The 27,407-nt window shown below is 49.5% G+C and overlaps 2 protein-coding genes across 2 annotated transcripts in view; both read left to right on the forward strand.

Annotated features, from left to right (window-relative positions):
• The window catches only part of GORASP1 (golgi reassembly stacking protein 1), a 737,102-nt gene that overhangs the window by 635,630 nt on the left and 74,065 nt on the right, over positions 1-27,407 (forward strand). The gene's annotated exons all lie outside the window — the stretch shown is intronic.
• XIRP1 (xin actin binding repeat containing 1) overlaps positions 1-27,407 on the forward strand; it is a 48,046-nt gene that overhangs the window by 3,524 nt on the left and 17,115 nt on the right. The window contains 4 exon segments of the mRNA XM_049766464.1: positions 606-5,068; positions 5,070-5,122; positions 5,124-5,206; positions 5,209-5,423. Of these exon segments, the coding sequence (XP_049622421.1) occupies positions 606-5,068; positions 5,070-5,122; positions 5,124-5,206; positions 5,209-5,423 (4,814 nt within the window).

Below are 27,407 nucleotides of genomic sequence, written 5' to 3' on the forward strand. Positions count from 1 at the left end.
CTCATCAGAAGGTCTGCCAGGAAAAAAACCGTTTGCTGCAAAAAGAGGGCAAGGATGGGCACATCCAACTTCCCCACTGACAGCTTGGAAAGGACAGGAGGAGAGTTTCACGAATCCTAGAGTCCAGATTTGTCACATACATCACCATCATGCAGGTGGCCCCAGGGGAGGTAGATAGGTAGATAGATGATAGGTAGGTAGGTAGGTAGGTAGGTAGGTAGGTAGGTAGGTAGGTAGGTAGGTAGGTAGGTAGGTAGGTAGGTAAGTAGGTAGGTAGGAAGGCAGGCAGGCAGACAGACAGACAGGTAAATAGATAGATTAGATAGATAGATGATAGAGATAGATGATACAGAGATAGAGATAGATAGATGATAGATAGATAGATAGATAGATAGATAGATAGATAGATAGATAGAGATGGATGGATGGATGGATGATAGATATGATAGATAGATATGATAGATAAAGGGATGATAGAACAGACAGACAAGGGTCGGGCTCTCTCTGCAAGTGCTTCCCGTTATTTCTCCCAGTTCCCCCCTACACACACCCCTCCAAGCCTCCTGCTCCCCCAGATCAACAGCCTCCCTGTCGTTTCTTCCCAGAAGAGCAGACAGACAGAGCTCGTGCATCCATCGTGATGGCAACTTTGGAAGAGTTGCCCCTGCCGCCCCCCAAGGAGTCCTTCGCCAAGTCCCCCCAGCAGCGCCAGGCCACAGAGCTGCGTCGCCTGTACAAGCACATCCACCCGGAGCTGCGCCAGAACCTGGCCGAGGCGGTGGCCGATGACCTGGCAGAGGCCCTGGGGGACAAGGAGGCCACCGAGGGGGAGGTGCAGTGCTTGCGCTGGATCTTTGAGAACTGGCGGCTGGATGCCATCGGAGCCAAGGAGCCGGTGCCAGGAGGCGATGCCCACGCCACCTCTGGCAAGTTCGAGGCCCGGGCACCCGGTGATGTCCAGGCCACCAGGCTGCTATTCGAGACCCAGCTGCTGGACAGCCTGGGCTCTGGCCAGTCGGTCCAGGGGGACCAAAGTCCCCTGGAACTGCGCTCTGAGCTCCGAGAGCTTAAGGGCGATGTGCAGAAAACCGTTAGGTTGTTCCAGGCCCAACCCCTGTGTGCGCTCAGGGATGCAGATGGTGCCATGCATGAGGTCCAGGCAGCCTGCCGGGAGGAGATCCAGAGCCACGCGGTGAAAACTGCCCGCTGGCTCTTTGAGACACGGCCCCTGGATGCCATCCACCAGGACCCCGGCCAGGTTCGCGTTATCAGGGGCATCTCCCTGGAGGAGGGCACCCTGCCCGATGTCAGTGCCGCCCGCTGGCTCTTCGAGACACAGCCACTGGACGCCATCCGGGAGCTGGAGCTGGACGAGAAGGACTTCCAGCCATCCCCCGACCTGGTCCCTCCTGGCCCTGATGTGCAGCGACAGCGAAAGCTCTTTGAGACCCGACCCTTGGACATGCTCAAGGGGGATGAGGAGGAGAAGGAGGAGGAGGAGGAAGGGGCCCCCCGAAAGGAGGAGGTGGTCCCTGGGGATGTGCAGTCCACCCTGTGGCTGTTTGAGATGAAGCCCCTGGACACACCCAGAGACCAGGTCCAAATGGGTCACTTGCAGCGGGTGGTGGGTCCCCAAGGGGATGAGGGGCTCACCTCTGAGGTCTCAAGCCTGTCCCCCTCTCAGAGTGGCCCCCAGATCGAGGGGGTTAAAGGAGACGTGAAGGCCTTTAAGAACCTTTTTGAGACCCTTCCCTTGGACAGCATCGGGCAGAGGGAGGCGTGTGGTCAGGGGAGTGTGAGTGGAGCAGATGAACCCAAGCATCCTGCACCATCCCAGGACACTGGGTCACCCGTGTATGCCCTCCAGGATGGCACGGGCCACCTCCACGCTCTCACCTCTGTGAGTAGAGAGCAGGTGGTGAGCGGCGATGTCCAGCGCTACCGATGGATGTTCGAGACCCAGCCCCTGGATCAGCTGAGCAGGAGCCTGAGCACCGTGGACGTGGTGCGTGGCATCACCCGGCAGGAAGTGCCAACTGGGGAGGTGGGTCTGGCCCGCTGGCTCTTCGAGACCCAGCCCCTGGAGGTCATCCACCAGCGGGAGCAGCAGGAACGACAGGAGGAAGAGGGAAAAGCTCAGGGCGGCCTCCCACCAGAGACCATCCCCAAGGGTGATGTGCAAAATATCCGGTGGCTCTTTGAGACATGCTCTATGAGCGAGCTGGGTGAGAAACCGGAGGCCAGGGGTGAGGCCATGGGTGCCACCAAAGGAGAGAAGACAGAGGCAGACGTGCAGTCTTGCACCTGGATGTTTGCATCCCAACACCCGGACAAGCCAGAAGATGCCAGAGAGAGGCATTTGCAGGTCAACCAGGTGCAGGCCGGGGACGGACAGACAGACCAACATGTATTTGAGACAGAGCCATTGCTGGCTTCGAACCAACCTGGCAGAAAAAGGCTGGTGAGAGTCTGCAGCCGTGTGGAGATCCCTTCAGGGCAGGTGTCCCAGCGAAAGGAGATCTTTAGGGCCCTGGAGGCAGGACAAAGGGAGACCCAGACGTCCAGGTCAGTCCCTGAGCCGGTCCCTGCTGGGTCTGTGCACAAGTTCACCTGGCTCTTTGAGAACTGCCCCCTGGGCTCACTAGGAGCTGAGAGCCTCCGAGGTAACACTCTCCAGGAAGAGCAGACCACTGGCCCCTCCGACCACCGAGTCCCAGAGAGGCAGGAGACGGCTGCTGAGGCGACACTGCAGACACTGCATGCTACACCTGGCGTCCTGCACCGAGGAGGCATCCTCATGGAGGTGTGTGGGCCCGGGGAGCTCTGTCTGGCCAAGTTCACGCTCCCTGGCCCTGGGCAGGCAGTGCCCCAAGTCCAGAAGGAGGAAGTGGTGTCGGGTGAGCTCCCGAGGATAATCTGCCAAATGTTACTTCGGACGGATGTGGCCCGCCAGGGGCGACTGGTGCAGGAGGACCCATCAGGTCAGCTCCAGATCAGGCCTCTGAGGCTCCCCACACCTGGCAGCAGTGTGAATGTAGGGGACATGGACTCTGAGCTCCAGCAGCTACTGGCTTGCAGCCTCAGGAGCTCAGTGGCCAGAACGGGGCTGGTGATGCAGGAGACAGAGCAGAGCCTGGTCGCCCTCACCGCTTACTCCCTACAGCCCCGGCCCCCCCACAAGGGCTCCGAAAAGCGCAGTGTACAGCTGCTGGCCAGCTGCATAGACAAAGGGGACCTGCAGGGCCTGCAGTGTCTGCGCTGGGAGCCCCCAGCTGACTCAAGTCCCGTGCCAGCCAGCGAGGACTCCCAGAGACCGGCCCCCATGGAAAGCAGCATCATCCATGTCCCCCCACTGGACATTAGCATGGGACAGCAGGGAGGCCCAGAAGCCTCTCCTTGCCCTTCACAGGCCACTGTCAAGATCGCCCATCTATCTGGGGAAAGGAAGCAGGAGAGGAGCTGTACAGGCCAGAAAGGGACCAAGTTGGAAGGATCCAAGGAGACGACCCCAGGGCCTGGGTCCCCTGATCTCCAGGCCGCTATGCACAGCCTCCGGATGGCCACAGCTGAGGCCCAGAGTCTCCACCAGCAGGTTCTGAGCAAGCACAAGCAGGGCCCCAGGCCTGGCCTCCACAGTTCTCCACAAGCACTGGCCACAGCCACAGGGACCACCCAGAGCAACACCGGGCCTATGGCTGAAGGCGACCCCAGGATCCCAGAAGCCCCCAGAAAGGTCAGTGGGAGGTCAAAGGCTCTTCCTAGAGGGCTGCCCGGAGGGAGGGTGACTCTTCAGGATGGTATCTACACAGCTCACCCTGTGAGGACCTTTGACTCACTTGTGTGTGGCCAGGCCTCCGAGACAAAACCCCTGCTCAGGGCTCAGGAGGATTCCCACTTAGTTCAAGCTCTGAGTCCATTTTGGAAAGGACCTGGAGCAAGTCTTGGGCATGGGGGTTGTGCTCGGAGAGCCTGGGGACCACCAGAGAAGGCCAACGTGGAAGGTGGCCTAGAGGACCTCCCAGCCACGGAGAACCCCTTGAAGGAGTTCCCTCTAGCCCACCACACTCTGGCCTCCGGCCCCCAGTCTGCACAGATCTGCCCACAGCTCCATAATGCCTCTGTTCCTCCTCCTCCTCCCCCAGCTGCTGTGACAGAACCTGATCCCCAGGGCCCAGCCTGCCATAACAAGGACTCCCTCCAGCAGGCAGGCATGCCTTGGCAGGACTCCCTTCTCCACGACCTCAACAGCTCTACTGACCAGAGAAACCCTGAGGAATTCTCAACAAAGACCCCCAAACTGAAGTCCACCATGCCCCCAAGAAAGAAGCCTCAGTTGCCCCCCAAGCCTGCACATCTAAGTCAGCTCCCTCCTCCTCCATGGCTGCTCAAACTCTCCACTCTACCACCCAGCGCCTCCAAGGAGGTAGAGCAAGGAGACTCCAGAAAAGGTAAGACAAATGCTGGCTTAGAGCCCCCCACAGCATGTCAGGAAAATGTGGTTCCAGTCAGATGCTCCAGTGGACAGAGACAATCTAGCCTCAGGACTGTAGGCTCCAAGAGTCAAGCTACTGGCAGCGACAGTAGCCCCAAGCTCTCAGCTCTCGACCATGACTCTACTTTGCCATATCTGGGCCCCAGCCAGCCAGGAGAGAACCCCACAGATGTATCCAAGCATGAAGCCCAGCATCCCATCAAGATGCTGCAAGAAAGCCAGCATGTGCTACAGGGCTTGCTGAACGAGGCACAGGCCCTGGAAAATGAGACCTCAGAAAATCTTGACATCGCAGCACGTAGAAAGCTCTTTGAGTTGGTGCCTCCACCGAGAGGGGTCCCTCCTGCATCCCCCAGCAAGCCCGAGGTCTCAGTGGATCAGGCCTTTGGGGAACTGTCAAAAGTCAGCACAGAAGTGGCCCAGCTGAAAGAACAGACCCTAGCAAGGCTGTTGGACATTGAGGCAGCTGTGCACAAGGTCCTCAACTCCATGTCTAGCTTGCAGCCTAAGGCTAACAGAGACCATTCCCAGGGACCCCCAAAAGACCCCAGTGCCTGCAAGGTCAGTGTCATGGACCACAGGGAGACCCAGGCCCAATAACTCAAGACAAGAGCTCAGAGATCAAACTACTCCAAAGCAAGGTGGTTTGTCATCCTGAAGCCCAGGATCGACACCAACTCGAAAACTCCACAGAGGCCAGAGATCTTGCTTCAGGGAACCTTCTACCAGCAGGCTGGAGACACTGAAAGAAGTCTCAGGCCTCTCTCGTGTCTTACCCTCCATCAGCAATTCCTCCTTTCCAATCTCCATGTCGGTTGAGTCAGCCACAGGAAAGCTTCTGATGGCGCCCAGGCCTGGGAGCAGTCTTCTTGTTTCAGGGAGCAGCAATGATCTGGGTGTGGGACAGGAGAGTGTTGCTGCACTACCGGAGGTGCCAAGTAGCTGCCCACACTGCGGTGCCAGGAGGTAGAAGCTCCTTGTTGTGGAGCAGTGCCAGGTCTGCCCAGAGCACCATGCCACCCTTCCGCTGAGGTGGCTGCGACACAGTGACCTGGAAGAGGTTGGGGTAGGGCTTGGAAGTCACTCCTGGCAGCTCCCCAGTGATGCTGGCATCTCTCTCCAGGGGTCAAAGGCTGAGATGGTGCCTTCCTCCTCCACAAGACAAGGACCTAAGAGAAGTGCCTCTGGCTTTACCCAGAGATGGGAGAAAAGACTGGGGAAGGCTCAGCAAGCTGGGAGCTCACAGCACAGCTTGGGGACCTCCTCACACAGGTCTGGCTCAAGTGCCACAAACTGACCCTGGTGAGGCCACCACCACCTGAGATAGAATCCTAAGAGTGACCCTCCACCCTCAGCTCATTTGTTTTTCTTTTATCAGTTCCAACTCTTGCAGATGACTTACATGAAGTGGGAAGAGAGACAGCAGCCTCGAGAAGTGTGTCTGCTTCTTTCTTCTCTCCCCATGTCAGTCACCCAGGAAGTGCCTGGGACATAAGACATAAGACTAGTGAAAGTCAGCTTTTCTAGGCAACCACATGTCACACCAACCCCTGGAGGCAGCCACCAAGCTGCGCCAGGAGTCCACTTGTTCTGCTTAGTGTGGGAGATGATCCCTGCCCACAGATTTTTAGGGAGCGGTAGCCCCAGGCCGGAGTGAGAAATTGCTCTTTGCAAGAAAGTTAAGTCAGTCCTGAAGCTTATCTATACTTTGGGGGGTTCTTTTTTCTGTTGTTTTGTTTTTTGTTTTGGGGCCACATCCTGCTCCTGGAGGGGCCAGAATGGTAACACAGTGGTAGGGCATTTGCCTTGCACACAGCTGACTCATGAAAGACATGGGTCCCTCAAGCCAAGAGCAATTTCTGAGCACAGAGCCAGGAGTAACCCCTGAGTGCTACAGGGTGTGATCCAAAAGAATCTCTCCTAGCAGGCTCAGGAGACCATACATAATGCTGGGAATCAAACCCAGGTCTGTCTCGGGTTGGTCGCGCGCAAGGCAAATGCCCTGCCACTGTGCTATCACTCTGGCTCCCCTTCATACTTTTTGGACCCATACAGAAAAGGATTTCAGGAGATTAATAGTGAAATAAAACAATTTTTATTTAGAGGTTATGAGGAAGGAAAGAGAGAGGAAGAGAGAGAGAGAGAGAGAGAGAGAGAGAGAGAGAGAGAGAGAGAGAAAGAGAGATGAAGAGAAAGCGATGGAGAGAGAGAGCGCGAAAGTACACATCTTGGGGAAGTGTGGTCCCACTCGCAAAATGGGGAGGCATACTGCCTGCCTTTGCAGAGCTGGTTTTATAGATTTTCTCCCAAGCTGCCCATGTGAGTCTTTTTAATGAGATAAGAGTTAGTTGCTATGAAGCTGTCAAGGAGAGAGCTAGAGACTTTCGGTGGTCCACCTTCGTGTCCTTATCACAACCCTTTGTTCCTGCTGGGGCCTCTCCCTGGAGGTGGGTCCAGCCTTCGCTGGGCCTGCACTGGCGCCAGTTGGGCCTTATCAGACCTCAGTTCCTGAGTCCACTAAGTGAGTCTGGCCACAATACTTTTAGCTGCTTTAAAGGCTACTGTCAAAGGAACTTCTTAAAATCCCATCTTAGTTTTATTACGTCCCCAGACTCATTGCCCTCTCCTCCCCTCCCACCTCCCTGCTTCAAAACTGTTCTCAGGAGTGGAGGAGAGGACAAGCTGGATGAGGGACCTGGGCTCTTTTGGGTACTGGCCTAAGGGATCCAGGAGAGCCCCCACTGCAGCCCCCCTTCAGCCCCAGTCCACTGCCACTCATTCAACAATGTCACCAAATGCCAAAGGTCTGCCTCTCCACCCCCACTGCATCCCGGACGGGAAGAACACTTTGTGAATAAATACCAGTGTGACTCTCCCCTCTGTCTGACTGTGCATCTGTTCTGAGTCTGGGTTTCAGCTACAGGCAGGCATCAAAAAAACGGCCGTCTGCTCCAGGTTCCCTGTTTTCTAGGCAACAGCAGTGTGGGAAGGCCCAGCCATTCTTGGCTGGGAACCAGAAAAGCTTGTCAACTCCTAAAAAAGGGGACTGTGGGAAAATGGGGAAATGGCTTGTGGGGGGGGGAGGGGACTGGAGCACAAGCTTATTCTACAGGAGACAGAAAAATCTTTAATCCCCAAAGCTGTGTGTTTCCCTAAGCACCACCAGTAACAACTGTAGTCCTGATTGAAGTAACCCCTACACATTCTTAGGGGTGGTCCCTCGAAAAGCTTGTCAAGTTCCCTGTTCTTGGTCTCCTTACACAGCTGATACTTACACATGTATGCTACCTACCTCTGAACTCCACCCTTGGACACCGTTCTAGTATCACACTCTGGTGGGGGACTGTTGTGTATGTAAATATTTTGGGGGATTACTATGTTACTCACCCTAAACTGATTGGTGATTGTGCCCTACCCTAGGGTGTGATCTGGCATTCTGCCCCCACCCTAGGGTAGTACCTGATTCTGCTTTCACCATTGGTTGGTATCTGATCCCACTTTGGGTGGTACCTGATTCTGGTGGATAAAAACAAGAGTCTGTGGAAGGCCAGGGCTTTTTGGGCTGGAACTGAAGCTGAGTCTTTGGACTTCAGTTTTGTCCTCCGAATAAAGCGAATATTTCCACGAGCCTGACTGTCTGCGAGCTGTTTACCCGCCATTTCACCTCAGAACCGTGGGCTAGACAGGGTGGCAGACGCGTGCTCCGAGCTGGAAGTAAAAGGCCTCATCCTCCATCCCACCATCAGTCAACCTCTTCAGGGGCTGACTTGCTACAGGGGACCATGGCTCGGCTGGCCCCAGAGAGGTGGGAAGGTCTATGACAGCAAAGCTTTGAGACCACTGGACCCTCTGACTGCTCAGACGTCGTGTGAGTAGCCCAAAGTTCCTCTGGAAAAGTTCATAAATCCTGGCCAAGAAAGCCAAAACGTTTTGTCAATGGCCCTGAAGCTCTTTCCAAAGCCCTGTGGCAAACACCACCTGCTCTAGGCAGCCAGGACACAGAGGGAGGTGGCCTCTGGTAGCTTTCTAGAGAGAGGAGACAAGCAGAAAACAAAGACAAATCAGAGATCAAGCCTCCAAGTGAAGCATTTGAGGAAGCCATTCTTTCTCTTAGGGTGAAAGGCTTCTTGGATGTGACCATGGCAAGTCACGCCTTAGAAGACATGGGTAAGGTAGGTCTCAGGAAGAAGAAAAGATATCACAGGAGATCTGAACAGCAAAGAGGCAGTGATGGGAAAAGGGGAGGGGGTGTGTGGGAAGGCTGGGGCAAAGAGTGGATACATGCCAGGCAGAGCAAAGAGCACATGCAAAAAACTACCTTTGGAAGTAAGGTGAGATCCGGGGTAACCTGGGTGTCCTTTTAAGGGCTCTGCGTCTGACTCCCCATTGTCCCCCACCCCCCCCACACACACACCCTGCCTGACACAAGAACAGGTGAGAAGTTACCCATACTTAGCTTACCTGGATCAGGTTCTATCCTATTGCCCCAATCCTGAGTTCGGCACCTTCACCTGGGCCCACAGTGCCTCCTTGCCCACCCAGCTCATATGAGCAGCACAGCTCTGGGCTGGAGAAAACCAGCCACCTCTGGACTATTTCAGTCCCCAGTCCAACTCACCTGGGCCTGGGACTCACAACTCAAGTCCATTGATCCTTGATCTCTGTGAGATCTTGAGTACAAGCCCAGAGGTTTACGCATGACTGTCCTCTCAGCTTTTCTCTGTATGTGGAAGTGCTCGAATGCAAAGTCAGTGACTCAAAAGTGTCTATGACTATTCCTGGCATGTGGAACTCGAGTGTGCAAACGTTTTTATTTTTATTTTCATTTATTAAAAAAAAATTTGGGGCCCGGAGAGATAGCACAGCGGAATTTGCCTTGCAAGCAGCCGATCCAGGACCAAAGGTGGTTGGTTCAAATCCCATAGGTGTCCCATAGGGTCCCCCGTGCTTGCCAGGAGCTATTTCTGAGCAGACAGCCAGGAGTAACCCCTGAGCACCGCCGGGTGTGACCCAAAAACCAAAAAAAGAAAAATTTTTTTTTATGTTTTTCACCTCCAGCTGGCGTGCCATCTTGTTCATCTTCAGTATCTCCAGTGCTTATCTATCTATCTCAAGTGCCTAGGAAGCAGGAAGCAAGTGCTCCATCAAAGTCAAATAAAAAAGGAAAAAATGGAAGGATGGAAGAACCCATTCATTCTAGCACCTTTGCTGACCATCTATTTCAGGGCAGCTTGAAAACAGAGATAAACAGGGTGGAAAGTAGGGGTGACCCCAAAGAAAGGAAGTCTCAGGGCAGAGGAGTGGGTGTGAATGGGTGGGATGACAGACACTAGCCAAATCCATCCCTGGGGAGCAAGGAACCAGAGAGAGGCAGCAGGGAGGGGACCAGCAGCGTCAGGCCACTGCCAGGTGCACTGGAGCTCTTGGCTGGAGCATCATCAGGGTCCGACTCCATCGTCTGACATCGCCTCTTTCTCATCTTCCAGGAGAATGCAGGTTTCCGGAACTCTCCCAGGTCGAGGCCTCCTCTTGCCACACTGTGTCACTACATGTCCTTGCAGTGCCTCCCCTTTCTTTGTCTTTCTTCCTGACTCCACTTTGACAGCCAAGCCTCCTCCCCCTCTTTCTCCCTGATTCCAAGCCTCATTCTCTCCCCCACCATCCCCTTCCCGACCTCTTCCTTGACCCCAGCCCTCCCTCCCCACACTGCAGGCCACCGCTTTTGTGGGTGCTTTCGACAGAGCACACCCTGCTGTTTGTGCCTTTGGACCTTTGCACTTCCTGCACCTGCCCCGAAGCTTCTTTGCTCCCCCAAGCTCTTGTTGCTCTCATCCCAGTTCAGGAGTCTCTCAAGATCTTTCCAGATCCATCCCTCTCCCACCAACACATCCACCCAAGAGGTCTCCTTCCAGACATCATGCCGTTTGGAAGTTTTCCTCAAGCCTGAAATCAGTCTGCTTTCCTCTTGCTTCTATTTTTTTTTTTTTTTTTTTTTTTTTTTTTTTTTTTTTTTTTTTTTGGTTTTTGGGCCACACCCGGTGACGCTCAGGGGTTACTCCTGGCTATGCGCTCAGAAGTCGCTCCTGGCTTGGGGGACCATATGGGACGCCGGGGGGATCGAACCGTGGTCCGTCCAAGGCTAGCGCAGGCAAGGCAGGCACCTTACCTTTAGCGCCACCACCCGGCCCCCTATTTTTTTTTTTTTAATTTAATTTTATTGTCTGTTTTCTAGACAATGTCCTTGCAGAGCAAATTGCCCTAACTTTGGTGGTTTCCACCACTGTGTGATGTTCATGAATTCTGTTATTTGGGGATTTGGACAAAGCTCAGCTGGGATGAGCCCCTCCGTGAAGGTCTCAGTAAGGAAGATTCAACAGGCTGGTGGTAATTTGGCATGGAGGGTTGGAACTAGCTGACTCACTTGCTTTCATGTATGACTGAAACCGGTCATTCAGAGCTCAGCTGGGCTGTCAGCCAGAAGACATGTCAATAGCACCCTCCAGGTGTCCCCGGCTTCATCATGGGATGGCGCTGTCAGGGTAGGATAGCTGGACTTCTGGTATTTCAAGACTCCAAAGGCCTGGGTGCTCAGCAACAAGGCTGAAACTGCATGATCTTTTGTGACTTAGCCTCAGAAGCCACCCCAAATCCCATCGGGTGCATTTTCTTTGTGATAATGAGTCACAAATCTGTCTCCACTCAGCTTGGAGTTGAGCTATGACTCTTCAACTTTTGGTGAGAAAAGAGAACATGGAAAGTACCATATCTACTGTAAAGCTCTCCTCCCCCTCCCCCCAAAAAAGAGTATCTCTATGCAAACCACTTCTCATTGTTCTGTTGCAGCCCCGGTGCTGAAGTGATACAAAAGTTCATCATAGGCACTCAACTCATGCTTTAAATTAAATAAAAATAAACATTAAAAAAAAAAAGAATGGGCCGGGCGGTGGCACTGGAGGTAAGGTGCCTGCCTTGCCTGCGCTAGCCTAGGACGGACCGCGGTTCGATCCCCCGGCGTCCCATATGGTCCCCCAAGAAGCCAGGAGCAACTTCTGAGCGCATAGCCAGGAGTAACCCCTGAGCGTCACAGGGTGTGGCCCAAAAACCAAAAAAAAAAAAAAAAAAAGAAATCATGCGGGGCAGTACCTGGGTGATGAAAGGAGATAAAGTGATATGTATGATACCCCTTCAATAACAATACTACAAATCACAGTGTTTAAAAGGAAAAAGGGGAAGAGAAGATAAATGCCACAGAGGCAGGCAAGAAGGAAACTGGGATTTTGGTGGCAGGATATGTATGTGCAATAATGAAAGGTGTTGTATATTGTATGACTGAAACTCAATCATGAGTAACTTTTTTTTTTTTTTGGTTTTTGGGCCACACCCAGCGGTGCTCAGGGGTTCCTCCTGGCTGTCTGCTCAGAAATAGCTCCTGGCAGACAGGGGGACCCTATGGGACACCGGGATTCGAACCAACCACCTTCGGTCCTGGATCGGCTGCTTGCGAGGCAAACGCCGCTGTGCTATCTCTCCGGGCCCAATCATGAGTAACTTTATAACAATCATCCAACTAAAAAATTTCTTTAAAATAAAAAGAAATCCAGTGAGGGACTGGAGAGATAGTGCAAGGGTAGGGGGCTTGCCTTGCATGCAGATGACCCAAGTTTGATCCCCAGCATCCCGTATGGTCCCCCAAGCACAGCCAGGAGTGATTCCTGATTCAGCCAGAAGTTACCCTTAAGTATCGCTGGGTGTGGCCCCCAAAGAAACAAAAAATAAATCTTTCAAGCCCAAGTCTTCTTCCTGTCCTAGTCCTTGCTTTTTCAATTAGTCAGCTCTGGAGGAAACCTAGTGTTTGCATGGGAAGATGGAAGTCAGGTTCTACAAGTCCATCTTGAAGAAACTACAGATTTGCTTCTAAACTACAATTGAACTAATATGGCAACAAGGCGAGTCAGAGATCATGAAAGCGACTTTTATTCAAAAGTATAGTCTCTTCCATGTTCAATGATATTGTCTAAAACTTATAATGTATTAATAAAAACATCGTAGTTGATTAAATGCATTAATAAAGTATAATGCATTAATAAATGTATTAATAAATTAATAAAATAAAGAGAAGGGAAGTGTCTCTCACAGAGGTAGACAGTGTGGGAGGAGGGCAAGTAGGGGGCCAGAAGGGAAACTAGGGCCACTGGTGGTAGAAAATAAGTACTGGTGAAGGGATGTGTGTTGGAAACATTATATGACTGAAACTCAGCCATTAACAACTTTTAATTCTGCATCTCATAGTGATTCAATTAAAAAATTTTAAATACTCTATTGCTGGGCCAGAACCATAGTACAGAGGGTAGGGCACTTGTTTTGCAAGAAGCTGACCTGGGTAACCTCCAGGAATAAATCCCTGAGTCAAAAGTAAGCCTGGAGTACCACCAGATATTGCCACCACCACCGCCACCACCAGAAACTGAAAACTGAGCAAAACAAAACAATTCTACTGCTAAATAGTCATGTGAGCTGTTGAAAAATGGCACCAGTAGACTTGCCTTCACAGCGTTATTACAGTTTCCATTTGTTGAATGAGCACTTGCTGTGAGATGCAATAAAGTGGGTTCCAATAATGTGAGGTCTGCCTGCATTATTTTTATTTAAAAAATAAATGGGGTGTGGATTGGGGAGAATAGAAGAGTAGTTAATGAGGGTTGAGAAATATGTGACCGAAATGCAGAAGTCTTCTGTTGTAAGGGATGGTGAAAAAAAAAACAGCCTGCTTTTTCTCCTTCTGATCTTTGGAAATACCCAGGTGAGGGTTGTGGTTTAGTCCCTATGGCCAGGAGGAACAGAAAAGTAGCCCGGGGTGTATAGAGAGCCTTTGGTGAGGCCCCACTAGCTATTAGGAGGGGCTCGAAGTGCCACCAGGAAACCACTGCAGAGAGCTGCAGAGAAGGCTCAAAGGCTGCTGAAGGCCCCTTCAGGAATTCAAATTCTCCCAGTTTGCTTATCAACGAAAGATCTTCCATGTCAACCTTCCAGTGAAAGTCCTTCCCAGGCGACTGGACTCTTAGTTCTCAGTGTTTCTTTTTCCAGAAGGGGCATCGAACAAGCCTGAAAAATCAGCTGCTGCTTGGACCTGCTCTTCCATTAATCCCCACCCACCCATCTGCTATGGCTTCCAAGATCATCCTTCATTCCTTCTTCCCCCTTTCCCCTCTCTTCCCTCTCCAGAGCTCATTTGTGGCAACATTCATCTCACAGCTCTTCCCACCTGCAGGGACACCCCCAAACTGTCCGTCCTCCAGTCCAGCCCTGTGGTGACCCCTCACCAACCTGTACTCTGTAATCCACATTCCTTTAGCATCCTGTATCCTTATGTGGCAGCCACTCCCCAGGAGAATCGTCCTTTCTAGGTCTTTTCATGTCCCCTCAAGACCACCCCACCTCGCTTTGCCCAAGGTCAGCTTACCCACTGTTCACAGCAGCACTGACCATTTGGTCTACCTGGGTCCAGGGAAATGTTTCAACTTCTTTGTTAAAGAAGGAATTTTAAGGATGAAATTTTAATAGACTGCCCAAACATATTTATTTCTATACTGCCATGGTTGGAAATGATTCTAAAGGAATTCATGGGGGGTTGGAGGTAGGAACGTTGTCCAAAGGCCACCATGTGCCTGGCCTGTCTTCAGACCTGCCTTCTGGAAAGCTTGCTGTGAATGGCAATGGAGGCAACCTCTTTTACAAAGTACAACAGGAGCACGAGTGAAAGCACAGTGGTAGGGTGTTTACCTTGCACACAGCTGACTCGGGACAGACATGGGTTCGTTTCCCGGTATCTCATATGATTCCCCAAGCCTGCCAGGAGTGATTTCTGAGCGCAGAGCCAGGAATAACTCCTGAGTGCAGTCGGGTGTGGCCCAAAACCAAAAAATAAAAGTAGAGCAAAAGGGAGAGAGCTTGTCCTGAGATGTCCCCACCTCTTGCAACTCTGAGCTTGAAACACCATGTTGTGACCTGATTTTGTACTGGGCACTCCAGCTCTCGCACCCTCCAAAAAAACAAAAAACAAAAAACAACATCAAAAACCAATACTGTCTGGGGCAGGAGAGGTGGCGCTAGAGTAAGGTGTCTGCCTTGCAAGCGCTAGCCAAGGAAGGACTGTAGTTCGATTCCCCAGCGTCCCATATGATCCCCCAAGCCAGGGGCAATTTCTGAGCACTTAGCCAGGAGTAACCCCTGAACATCAACGGGTGTGGCCCGAAAAACCAAAAAAACCCCAATACTGTCAATTTTCAATTGTCAATATTCTCCACTTCACTACTTTCTCCAACCTAGTCCCTGCTCCCCTCTTGAGCAAAGCTGCCCATGAGATGCCCAGCTTTGGCATCTAAGAGAAAAACTTGGGCAGAAGCTTAGCAGGAGGGTTTCCTCCTCCCAGTCACCTCCCCATCTCCAAGTGGCAGTGAGGAGGCCTGGAGTCCCCTGAAACTCCACCTCCCTCAGGGCAGTTGCCGCCTCCCTCAGCCTCCCCCTTTGGGATTCTGCAGAAAAGGAGCTGCTGAGAATTCCCAGAAAGCGCCAGGATGTGAAGTCACTGGTGTGATGTCACTGAGCCTGGTTCCAGGAATCAAAACCTTGTGGGGGGAGGAGGAGGAGGAGGAGGAGGAGGAGGAGGAGGAGGAGGAGGAGGAGAAGGAGGAGGAGGAGAGCCAGTGCCAGGGAGCCCAGGGTGGAGCCACCGTGGCCTGCCGAGCTGTGTCCTTGGCTCCTCTCCAGCCGCTTGGGCCGTCCTGACCCCGGGAGTGGTTCCCAAGGAAAACACGCGTCACTTCTCCGGAGAGCAGAAAAGCCCATTAGTCACCAGCCAACACGTCAGTCCTCCGTGTGTACCACGAGTGTAAACGTCTGACGTGCCTGGTGCTGCCACAGGCCAGGCGGGGCAATGACAGGCGGATGGGGGAGGAGTGAGGAAGCGACAGGAGCAGCCTTTCAGACAAACTGTGCCCTTGACTTCCCAGTCCTGGTCATCACTGGGATGAAAGACACATGCATTTGGGCCTCCCACGCAGCCTAGTTGGGAGGGAGGGGACTTGGAAGCTTCCTAAAGAGCCTGCAGCAGGAGGCAGGTTCTGGCCCACATGTGTCCTATAATGCTATGTCCCCCCGACTCCCTTGGGGAACAGGTTCAATGCTCAAGATACATTATTATATGAGCAGAACCCCTATCTGGACTCTCCATGGTGGTGGTGGTTTATTTGCTTGTTTGTGTGTTTCAAACATCTGTTTATTTAACACAGACACAGACACACCTCTCAAGAGCCCGGTCCAGAGGTGCTGACAACCTGGGAACAAAGGACAGACTGATGCATCAAGGGTTACTAAGGGCTGTGAAGGGAAATGGGGAGCACAAGAAGTTTAGAAAAAGTTGGGGTCAGTGTTACTGTTTTTTTTTTTAGTGTTTCTTTTTGTTTGTTTTGTTTGGCTTTTGTTTTTGTTTTATTTTTGGGTTTTTTTGGGGGGGTCCCACCCAGCAGCGCTCAGGGGTTACTCCTGGGTTTACTCTACGTTCAGAAATCGCTCCTGGCAGGCTCGGGGGACCATATGGGATGCCGGGATTCGAATCACCTTCCTTCTGCATGCAAGGCAAACGCCCTACCTCCATGCTATCTCTCCGGCCTCTGTTTTGTTTTGTTTTGAGGTGAGGGGGCACACCTGCCTCACTCCTCCTTTCAGGTCTCAGATCCTAGCTCTGAACTCAGGGATCACTCCTGGCAGAGCTGAGGGACCATATTTGGTGCCAGGGATGGAACCTGGATTGGCCGTGTGCAAGACAAGCCCTTAACACATAGTACCATTGCTCTGGCCCAGGGGTCAGTGTTACTTTAGCTGGAACAGTCAGAACAGTTGAGAGCTGAGAAGGAGGTTGAGGAAGTGAGATATCTACTGAGTAGAGAACATTGGAATTGCCAAGGTCCTGGGGCAGGATCTTGTTTGCAATGTGAAGCTCTGTGGGTAGGTCAGTGTGTCTGGAGTGGAATGGTCAGGGAGCATAGGGGTAGAGGAGAAGGTTGGAAAGGGGAGGGGAAGCCGTGTAGGTACTTGTAGCAGACTTGTAGACACTTGTAGAGGCTCTGGAATCAGTAGGGGAGAAATGGGATCCTGAGCAAATGAGTGGTTTGACAAAACAGAATTTGACAGGTCATAGCAGTGGAGAGAAATGAGAGAGGGGGGAAGGGAGAGAATTGGGAGTCCAGGGAGGAGACACTGGTAAGCCTCCCGGTAAGGTACAATGATGGCTAGGCAGGGGGGAAAGGAATTGTCATGGGAGATCCGTTTCTGGGATAATTCTGCCTGAGGAGCTGGTAGGATTTGCTGATGGACAGGAGTTTGGGGTGAGCAAAAGAGGCGTTAAGACCGAGTATATAGGGGCCGGAGAGATAGCATGGAGGTAAGGCATTTGCCTTTTATGCAGGAGGTCATCAGTTCGAATCCCGGCGTCCCATATGGTCCCCCATGCCTGCCAGGAGCAATTTCTGAGCATGGAGCCAGGAATAACCCCTGAGCACTGCCGGGTATGACCCAAAAACCACACACACACACACACACACACACACACACACACACACACACACAAGACCGAGTATATAGCTGGAAGCAAGGGAACTGCTACTTCCCAGGAAAGAAACACAGAAGGAGGGAGGACTGGGGTTTTTTTTAGGGAGTGGGATGAGGAAGTGGCAGTCAAAGCTAGCTGCTTACACATGCCAGGAGTTCAGAGGTGAGAGAAATACGAGAGTTGCTTGGAATTTGTAGCACAGAAGGCCCCAGAGGGAAACGGCTAGCACACTTGGCCGGAGAAATCTGAGACAGGGTTAGTAAAAGAACTCCTGAGAGAAGCAGAGCAGAGCACCAAGAAAGCACAAGGTCACAGTGAGGGCTCCAGCAGCCACAGTTCTGAAGGAACAAGGAGGCTTGGCCGAGGAGGCCACGACAAATGTAAGATTTCATCCAAGGAAGGAGATTGCTTTTTTGACTACAACCTTGCATGGAGCCGATAGGACCAGAGTTCTCTTGTGGATGGGGAACACAGACAGGATGACTGGAACCAAAACATCACGTTACTCTCCTTCCTCTCTTCAACTCACCCCTAGGGACCAGTGCTCCAAGCCCCTGGAGAGGAAGCAAGGGGCAAAATGGAGCATTTAGGCCCAACCCAGAAGTACAGACAGGAGTGGACAAGGGAGGGAGGGAGGGAGTTTGAAGCAACAGATGAAAGATCCTGACATTGGGTTGAAGAAAGGATAGTGGATAGGATGCTTGCCTTGAATGTGGTCAGCTTGGGTTCAATCCCTGGATCTCACATGGTCCCCTGAGGGATTCCTGAGCACAGAACCAGGGAGTAACCTAAAACAAAACAAACAAACAAACAAAAATGATTCTGACATGGAAGTAAGCAGTCTCTGCCTCCTGGAAATCCACCTGATATTAGAGATTGAACGAGAAGTTAGAACCCGGGAAGAGGGGCCAGAGTGATAGCACAGTGGAAGGGCATTTGCCTTGGATGCAGCCTACCCAGGACAGACCGGGGTTCAATCCTTGGCACCGCATTATATGATCCCCAGAGCCTTCCAGGAGTGATTTCTGAACACAGAGCTGGGTGTGCTCCCCCCAAACAAATAGAACCAGGAAAGAATTTTCCAGTGCAATGGTTAAGACAGGATCAAGCTGGACCCAAAGGTGGGGTGTGCCTAGAGGGAAGGGAAGGAGAGTTCTGATGATTGCTCCTGAGACTATGTGCATATGGGCGTGAGTAGGAGATCTTAATAACAGATTCATCAATACCACCTCAATAGAGTCCGAGGGGTGTCCAAGAGACCTATTTTTCATTTTCTCTATTTGGAGATATTTTTCCTTTATTTATTATTATTGTGTTTTTTTTTTTTTTTTTTTTTTGTGGTACTAAGGATCAAACCTAGGGTCTCACATACATACATGAGCTATGATGTGCTCTTCCAATAAGCCACGTAGCCAATTCCTTTTTGGAGGACATTTTAAACAATGTTCAGGTATAAGTTGTATTGTAGAAAAGAAAGGAGTAGCAAGGAAAAGACAAGAAAGAGAAAAGAAAAGAACAGCGACTCCCATGGCAAGTGAGAGAGAACAGTAAAGAAAGTGCCAAATCATGGTCGGTTTCACCAGGGGAAAGTTTCTTCCAGGAAAAACTGGAAGATAGTTTTTGGGGTGCCACTGGGACTTAAGAGAGCTGATGGGATGTGGGAGTGTAGGGCCAAGAAGAGTGGAGATTGGGGTTCTGTTCTGTTACAGGCTTCAAGCCTCCTCCATCTCTCATCCCTCCCCTTTTACCCATTCCACATTGCCAGAAAAAGTGAATTCTTCCCATTTTAGTACCCTTTAAACTATGATATGTGTCATGATTAAAGTATTTTCAATCCTGCATATCAAAAATATGTCTCCTTCCTTGGATAAAAACCACTCAAGCTTGGAGGCTATCATCTTGGAAGAGAGGCAGCCCTCATAATCCTTTGTGTGATTTAACAGTCTTGGAAAAGACATTTCTTCCCTTCAGAGCAAAACCTTCAGATCAGATTTTTTTTTAATTTCTTGATTTGGTTTGATTTTTCCAGTTATGAATCAGGTTGGGTGAGGGGCAGAGAGAGTACAGGAGGCAGGGCCCTTGCCTTGCAAGCAACTGACACTGGCATCCCATATGGTCCCCTGAGCATCAATGTGTTTGGCCACACACCAAAAAGAATCAGTTTAGGGATGAGAAAGATAGTCCAGGGAGTTCAGTGCTGGCCTTCCACGCAGCTAATTTCAGTTGGATCCCAGGTACCACACATCATTTTCCAAAAGCTTCCAGAAGTGATCCCTAAGCACAGAGCCAGATGTAACTCCTGAGTACTACTGAGTGTGGTCCAAGCCCCTCACCCAGACCGCCCCCCCCCCCCAAAAAAAAGAACAGTTTCAGGGCTGGGGAGAAGATAGTTCAGAGAACTAGAGCAATGCCTGGCAGGCACAGGATCCCAGGTGCGTTTGCTGGTGCTTCCAGGCCTTCCAAGCACAGCTGGGAATAGTTCTGAGGACCTCCAGTACTCCTGGCAAGGTGCACTTTAAAAGAAATCCTTCTCAAATTAGTAGAAATTGTTTCAGGATTGTGGATGGACTCTGTTTTCTCACAGATTCCAAGGAAGTGAACTCAGGGCTTAAATCAAGAGCCTCAGCCTTCAGCAGCTTTCTCACCAAAGATGGAACAGGAGGCAGGGAGGAGATGACATGGGGAAACTGCCCTCAGGCTGTTTCCTGGGGCTGGCAGTGGGGACTCCCAGTCAAGCAGCCTTGGAAAATTTCTGGCATGGGGTTTCCCCAGAGGGAAGAGCCAGAGGAGGGAAGGAAAAAACACGTGCCTGTCTTCCTTCTTGGGCACTGACTGGGACATGCTGAAGCCAGTCTGGGCAAACTCTCCAGCTCTTGAACAAGTTTGGAAGGACTCTGGGAATGAGGTGGTGAGAGCCACCAGGCTCAGGGTTGGCACTTGGTCCCAGGCCCTGTCCAGAACAGCTGCCCTGCCCTTTTTCTCACTCCCCTCACAGAACCTATGATGTCCCACATACTGGTTGCTTCCACTAAGGTAATTCAGAACTGACACTGAATGTGGAGGCTCTGTGAGGCATATCAGGTCTTTTTTGATCTAGCAGAATTGTCAGAGCAGGGCCCAGAGCAATAGTACAGTAGTAGGGCATTTGCCTTGCAAGAGGCCGACCCAGGGACCCATCGGGGTTTGGTTCCAGGCAACCCACATGGTCCCCCGAGCCTGGCAGGAGCAGTTTCTGATTGCACAGCCAGAAGTAACCCCCAAGTGCTGCTGTGTGGTCCGAAAGCCAAATAAAATAAAAATAAAATAAAATATAAAATAAAATCATTTGTCAGAGCAGTTTTAACCTAAAATGGGGATTATAAATATAAATATCATAATGATCAGAGGTATTCTGTAATACTCTCTCCATACCACTTTTATGTTATTAAGATTCCTTTGGATTCTCTCTTCACTCTCTTTCTCTCTCTCTTTTCATTCTCTCTCTCCCTTTCTCTCCCTCCCTCCTTTCTGTCTTTCTACTCTCTCTCTCTCTCTCTCTCTCTCTCTCTCTCTCTCTCTCACACACACACACACACACACACACACACACACACCCAGTCACTCAGCAGGTACTCCCAGCTTAGGGGTTGGATTGTTACTCCAAGTGCTTGGGGAACCATTCTGTGCCAGGGATTAAATGCAAGGCTCCCACATGGAAAGCATGCTCTCCAGCCACTCAAGTCATCTCCCCAACCCTACAAGACAGGCCCTCCTGGAAATAGATCTTGAAACAGAGGTTTGCAAGAAATCTTTTACTATAGAAGTGAGCAGGAGTAGAGGGGTGGGAAAGGAAAAAGAAAACCAGTGCTTGGGGTGTTGGCATGTAGTTATCTCTTGGAGCTACTTTGTTTTTCCTAAGTGTTGTGGTTGTGATCATGTCACCAAAGCTGATAGGCCAATTCAGCTCATAGTAAATAAAATGCTCTTAGCTGTTTTCTACTTGCTAAACTATTTTCACAACATCTTAATGTTATCATTTACATTTGTTATCTTTTCATTTTATTGTTACTCTTCTATGTGTGGCCCCAAATCAATAGTTCAAAAAAGAGGCCAGGGAGATAAGACAGTGAGTGGGTAAGGTATTAACTATGCCAATGTGGGCTCTGTCATTGTCATCTCATATGGTCCTTAGATCCCTACCAACAGTGATTTCTGAGCACAGAATCAGGACTAAGCCTTGAACATCATTGGGTATGACCCCCAAAACAAAAAGTTCAAAGGCAGTTAGTTGATTAGGGCTAGAAAGATGGTTCATAGGGCTGCAGAATGTGATTCGAATGGGGATTCCTTCGGAGTTTCCCTGGCACAACATGGCTTTCTGTAAAATCACTCCACGCACTGTATCCCATCCCAACCCCCAAGTGAACTAGTCTAAATTAGGGTCGCACATGAAATAATCCAAACCAGGCTGAGAGTGAAACATGTATAGTCTGGCAATTTTCTACCTTGTATGGAGAGCCCCTGCCTGCCAGAACTATCATTTTTATTGAGGACAGAGACCACCCCCAGGTGGGACAGTATTTACAGAATAAATAGAGATATCTCAGGCTATTCTGAGCCAGTCCCACCCTGGTTTACATGTAATACCATCTCTGTTTTGGGGGTAAAGCCAAATTGTAAACAAATAGATACAAAGGAGCCAGGGATGATCTTTGCTTTTGTTTCTGTTTTGGGGCCACACCCAGCAGCACTCAGGGGTTTCTCCTGGCTCAGAAATCGCTCCTGGCAGGCTCTGGGGACCATATGGGTTACCAGGGATCAAACCCGGATCTGTCCCGGGTTGACAGCATGCAAGGCAAACACCCTACCACTGTGCTATCATTCCAGCCTTAGACCAATTTTTTTATCTTGTGATATATACAAATGTTAAATCATTATGTTGTATACCTGAAATCAATAATCAATACAATAATAAATAAATATATACATGTATATTAGTGTACTTCAAAAAAAAGTAAAGTAATTGCATTGTTAAAATATAGGGCCAATGGGACCAGAGTGATAGCATTCTGGGTTTGTTTTTGTTTTTTTTTTTGCCCAAAAAACTAAATAAATAAATATATAGGGCCAAAGTGATAGTACAGGAGTAAAAACACTTGCCTTGCCTAGGTTCAGTCCCCAGCATTTCAGAGTCCCTTTATCACCATCATGAATGATCTCTGAAAATAGAATAAGCCCTGAGTACGTAAAATAGAACTAGAAACAAAGCAAAACACAATAAAAAAAAAAACTGGTTTATAATATATGCTCTGCTCAGTAAATATTAACTGAGGAAAATATCTTTTTGTTTGTTTGTTTGTTTGTTTTTGGGCCACTCCCAGTGGCACTCGGGTTATTCCTGGCTCTGTACTCAGAATTACTCCTGGGGCTGGAGAGGTAGCATAGCAGTAGGGTATTTGCCTTGTAGGCAGTCGACCGGGGATGGACCCAGATTCGATTACCAGCATCCCATATGTTCCCCTGAGGCTGCCAGGAGCAATTTCTGAGCACAGAGCCACTAGTAACCCCTGCCTCCCTGCTGCCGGGTGTGCCCCTCCCCCCCAAAAATAGGATAAAAAGAAAAAGAAATTACTCATGACAGCCTCGGGGGACCATATGGGATGCAGAGAATCAAACCTGGATTGGTCAAGAGCAAGGCAAACACCCTACCCGCTGTACTATCGCTCCACCTCTGGGAAAAATATCTTTGCCTCAACTCGGGGGATTTCATTTGGGATTGGTAAAATTTTGAATGGGTTTATATTTTTCAGAAGTAGGAAGTATCCTTTTTGTATAGTAAGGTATATATCTATATAATGTGAAATAATCTAATAAAGTCAGTCAGTTAGCTATAATAAATGTCTTTTCTACATCAAAATATGTAAACTAATGAGATAAAAAAATTAAGAACATGGGGTTATACTTAGCAGTAGGATTTCTTGTCTTTTGGGGGGCACACCTGGTGGTGCTCAGAGATTATTTCCTGGCTCTGTGCTCAGGAATCATTCCTAGCGGGTTCAAGGGACCATATGGTATGCTGAAAATTGAACCCGAGTAGGCCGCATGCAAGGAAGATGCCCTACCCAGAGTGCTATTGCTCCGGCCCCAGGATTCCTAGTATTTATGAACAGTCCCTCAAATCCAAAACTCTATTAAATAAACAAATTTCTCCACACGGTTTTATTTTTGTCTGGAACAAAAATAACAACGATCCTTTGTAGTACAGTTCAAATTTCTTATATATTCATTTCATTATCCTTACAAAGCAGAAATCTCCCATTTTCCACTCTGGACTAATTGTGGCTCTCCAGAGATTCTTGGCAAAAAATAATAAAAAAAATTTTAACTGAAGCAGAAGCCTTGAGAGTACAATAGATATCTTTCTTGCCTTGCAAATGGCCAACTCAGATTTGATACCCAGAACTCCATATGCCCCCCTAAATCCTGCCAGGGATGATCCCTCAGTAATCCCTGAGCACTGTCAGGTATGGCCTGAAACTATAGCCGGAGAGATGGCGTAAGGCATTTACCTTGCATGCAGAAGGACAGTGGCTTGAATCCCGGCATCCCATATGGTCCCCCAAGCTTGTCAGGAGTGATTTTCTGAGTGTAGAGCCAGGAGGAACCCCTGAGCACTGCCGGGTGTGACCCAAAAACAAACAAACAAACAAAAAAACAAAAAAACCAATTTAACCGAAGCATGTATGTTATAGTAAGGAAGGGTGGAAAAAGCATATTTGGAACTGGGAAAATAGTTAATGTGGTAGAGCACATTCTTAGTATGCACAAGACCTCAAGTTGAATCCCTGGCACCACACATCCCCATGCTCCGATACCACCAGTCAGTACTAAACGAACTATGCTACGCATGGCCCCAGCCTTGCTGGGTGTGACCATTATAAAAATCAAAGAGGTGCATTAAAACATTAAAATAGGAAGCCAGGAAGGTGGCGCTAGGGGTAAGGTGTCTGCCTTGCAAGCGCTAGCATAGGACGGACCATGGTTCGATTCCCCGGCATCCCATATGGTCCCCCACAAGCCAGAAGCGATTTCTGAGTGCATAGCCAGGAGTAACCCCTGAGCGTCAAATGGGTGTGGCCCAAAAACAAACAAAAAAAAACCCATCAAAATAGGGGGGAGCAGTGGGGTTAGGGCAATAGCAATAGCAATAGCTCAGCAGGTAGGGTACTTGTTTTGCACAGGTCAACCCAGGTTTGATCCTCAGCATCCTATATGATCCCCCGAACCCACCAGGACTGATTCCTAAGGGCAGAGTCGGGAAATAAACTCTAAACACCACCAGGTGTTCCCCCCCCCCAAGAAAAAGAACAACAAACAAACAAGTAATCCTACTGCTAAGTAATTCCTAGCACAGAGCCAGAAGTAACCCCTGACCATTACTGGGTATGCCCCCCCCAATCAAAGTAGTATTGTAAATAGAAAACAAATGTTGCATTATGAAATGTGATTGTATATGTCAGGGCAGATGAGTGCATAGAGTGATATTATTTTTACTCAAACAGAAAAAAAAAAGAGTATGAGTCAGAAGGACAGATATGGGAATAAATATCTAAAGATGGGATTTTGTTAGCTGATGATACATTTCCTCTAGTTCCTGAGTCATCGGTTAGTATGAAACTATCAAATGCTGGCATGCAGCCTGTAGGAACTTCTGCATCATCATCACAAAGTAGTTAGAAACGAGTTGGAAAACTCTAAATTAGTTAGAAAATGAATCATCTCTCCAGAATATGGGTTAGGTGGGGTGCTGGGGATGAGTGGGTGGGGTCTTTGGAATATTGGTGGAAGGAAACTGTCACTCTGGTGTTGGGTGTGGTATTGGAATGAGATATACAGGAGTCTATTGCTAACATTATTTTCGAGGGGAGAGAGATACTACAGTGGAGAAGAGGGCACTTGCCTTGCACATAGCTGACCTGGGTTCAGTCCTCAGCATCCACATCTGGTCCTCCAAGCCCTGCCAGGAGTGATCCCTGAGCACAGAGCTAGGAGTAGGCCCTTAGCAGGCACCACAAAACAAGCACACACTTGCACACACAAAACAATATTGTAAACCATGGTACCCTAATAGAAATGGGAGGAGAAAAATGATTTCTAGTCCAAGGGCATGAATGTGTTGTGTCCTGGGGGGGGGAGGCCAAAACTGAGCTAGAGTGGTAAAACAGCAGATAGGGCACTTGTCTGGCACATGGTCAACCTGGGTTCGATCCCCAGCATCCTATATGCGCCCCCCCAAACACACTAGGAGTTATCCCTGATCACGAAGTCAGCAGTAAACCCTGAGCACAGCTGGGTATGGCCTCAAAACAAGACAAAACAAAGAAGTCAAAACTAGGGAAGCCTCATTAAAGTGCCTTTAATTAAAGTCTTAATTTAATTTAAATAAAGCAATGTTTATTAAAATAAAAAAATTGGGGCCAGAAAGATAGCATAGCGGTAGGGAGTTTGCCTTACAAGCAGCCGATCCAGGATGGACGTTGGTTCGAATCTCTGCAGCTCATATGGTCCCCTGTGCCTGCCAGGAGCTATTTCTGAGTGCAGAGTCAGAAGTAACCCCTGAACACCACCAGGTGTGACCCAAAAAACAAAATATAAAATAAAATAAATTTTAATTAATTAATAATGTTAAAGGATAAATAAACATAATAAATACTAATATAATTAATAGAGATACGTTTTTAAATTAAAAATAAAATATTTATTAAAATTTAAATAAATCAATAGATTAGATCATTTAAGTGTTAATTAAAGTCCAACTTATGGTGAAAAGCATCCCCTCACACACTCAGGCACATAAATGGAATCCTAACAACTTAGGAGCTTGGGCCAAAACAGGTATTCCCAATGACACTTCGGGATATGACGTAGAATCAATGGCATGCGGTCTGAGAGAGCCTGACAGTCCTGTGAGTGAGTGCCAGCAGGCGATTGGCTGGATTGCTGAATGAAACCACTTGTGGTGAGCCTAGTCCATCCAAAAATGATCTCGTATTTGCTTCCTTGGTAACAGGGCTCTGTGTTTTCGGCCCAGACACCCAGGTATCCCATGTCAAGCAATTCATTCCGAGTGGGATAAGCCAGCCATGACGAACCCACTTCCCACCATCTCCTCCTCCTTTGCTGCACTGGAGATGAAGAGCCCCAGTTTTGGCCAAAAAAAGAGGAGGGGGAGGCTGCAGTGGGTGTTCTGTGCAGATGTGGGTTTTTCTGTATGTTGATGAGATAGGCGTGCTTGCTAACTCTGGCCCCCACTTTCCCTTCCTCTCTATCTTCACACATGAACGTGACGCCTTAGGCTGAGTCATCTTGTTATTACAAAGCAACGAACACAAGTTAAAAACCTGGGTGCACTCCAGAGAAGCTAGTGCTGACATTTTAAAAATGTTCTTGGTGGGGAGTCACTCCCAGGAATCCTGGGGTTGACTGTATGAACAAGAGACTTTAAAGCAGGGTAGCGTTGTGATGTTGCTTGGGCCCAGTACTTCTGTGGGCTACCGGGACTACATCTAGTGGTCCTGGAGGGGTGAGTGCCCGGGTAAGTGCCAGCATTCTTGGGGCCCAATGATTGCCAGATATTTGCTCCAGTACTTTGAACCAGTGCCCTAGCCCCTGACATTTTCTGAGCCAAAGTAATGATGCTCGTGCTGCCTATTTCCTGCCCTCCCATTAGAGGACGAAGTGGCCCCTTTCTGCTGAAAGCCACTGTAACGTAGACTATTGCTTCCTGGTGGTTGGAGGCTTGCCTAATGGAAACCCTCGACTGATGCGGGGAGTATGAGTCAGAACTGTCTCCACATTCAGAAAACACATGAGGGAAATGTGCCTGGTGGATCTTTTAATCTATTCCTCATTAGAAATTCTATTCTATGTTATTTATTTATTTATTTATTTATTATTCTATTTCTATTTTATTCTATTCCTCATTAGGGTTCTTTGCAAGATCAGATGGATGAGCTGCTGGCTCCCACTTGGTTTAGCCATAGGGAGCTCCCACAGGAAATGGGGCAAGAAATGATCAATAGGAAGTGATTTGTTCTCCCCAGGTTCCAGGCATCTCCAGAGAGTCGGGAGCCTCCTTCCATGGCAAGCCACTGCCCCCTTTCACTGGGCTCTCTCCCTTCCATGGGCCACCCTCCCCTTTCTCCTCAGGCTGACTGGAGGTTATCCCACTGCTGTTACAGCTGGGCCTGATTCTTGTGCCATACCTAGGAAAACTCCTCGGCCCACAATTTGGTCAATATAGTAAATAGCCCCTTTATAATTAAGCAT

The sequence above is a fragment of the Suncus etruscus genome, chromosome 20 (genome assembly GCF_024139225.1).
Source record: "Suncus etruscus isolate mSunEtr1 chromosome 20, mSunEtr1.pri.cur, whole genome shotgun sequence".
NCBI lineage: Eukaryota > Metazoa > Chordata > Mammalia > Eulipotyphla > Soricidae > Suncus > Suncus etruscus.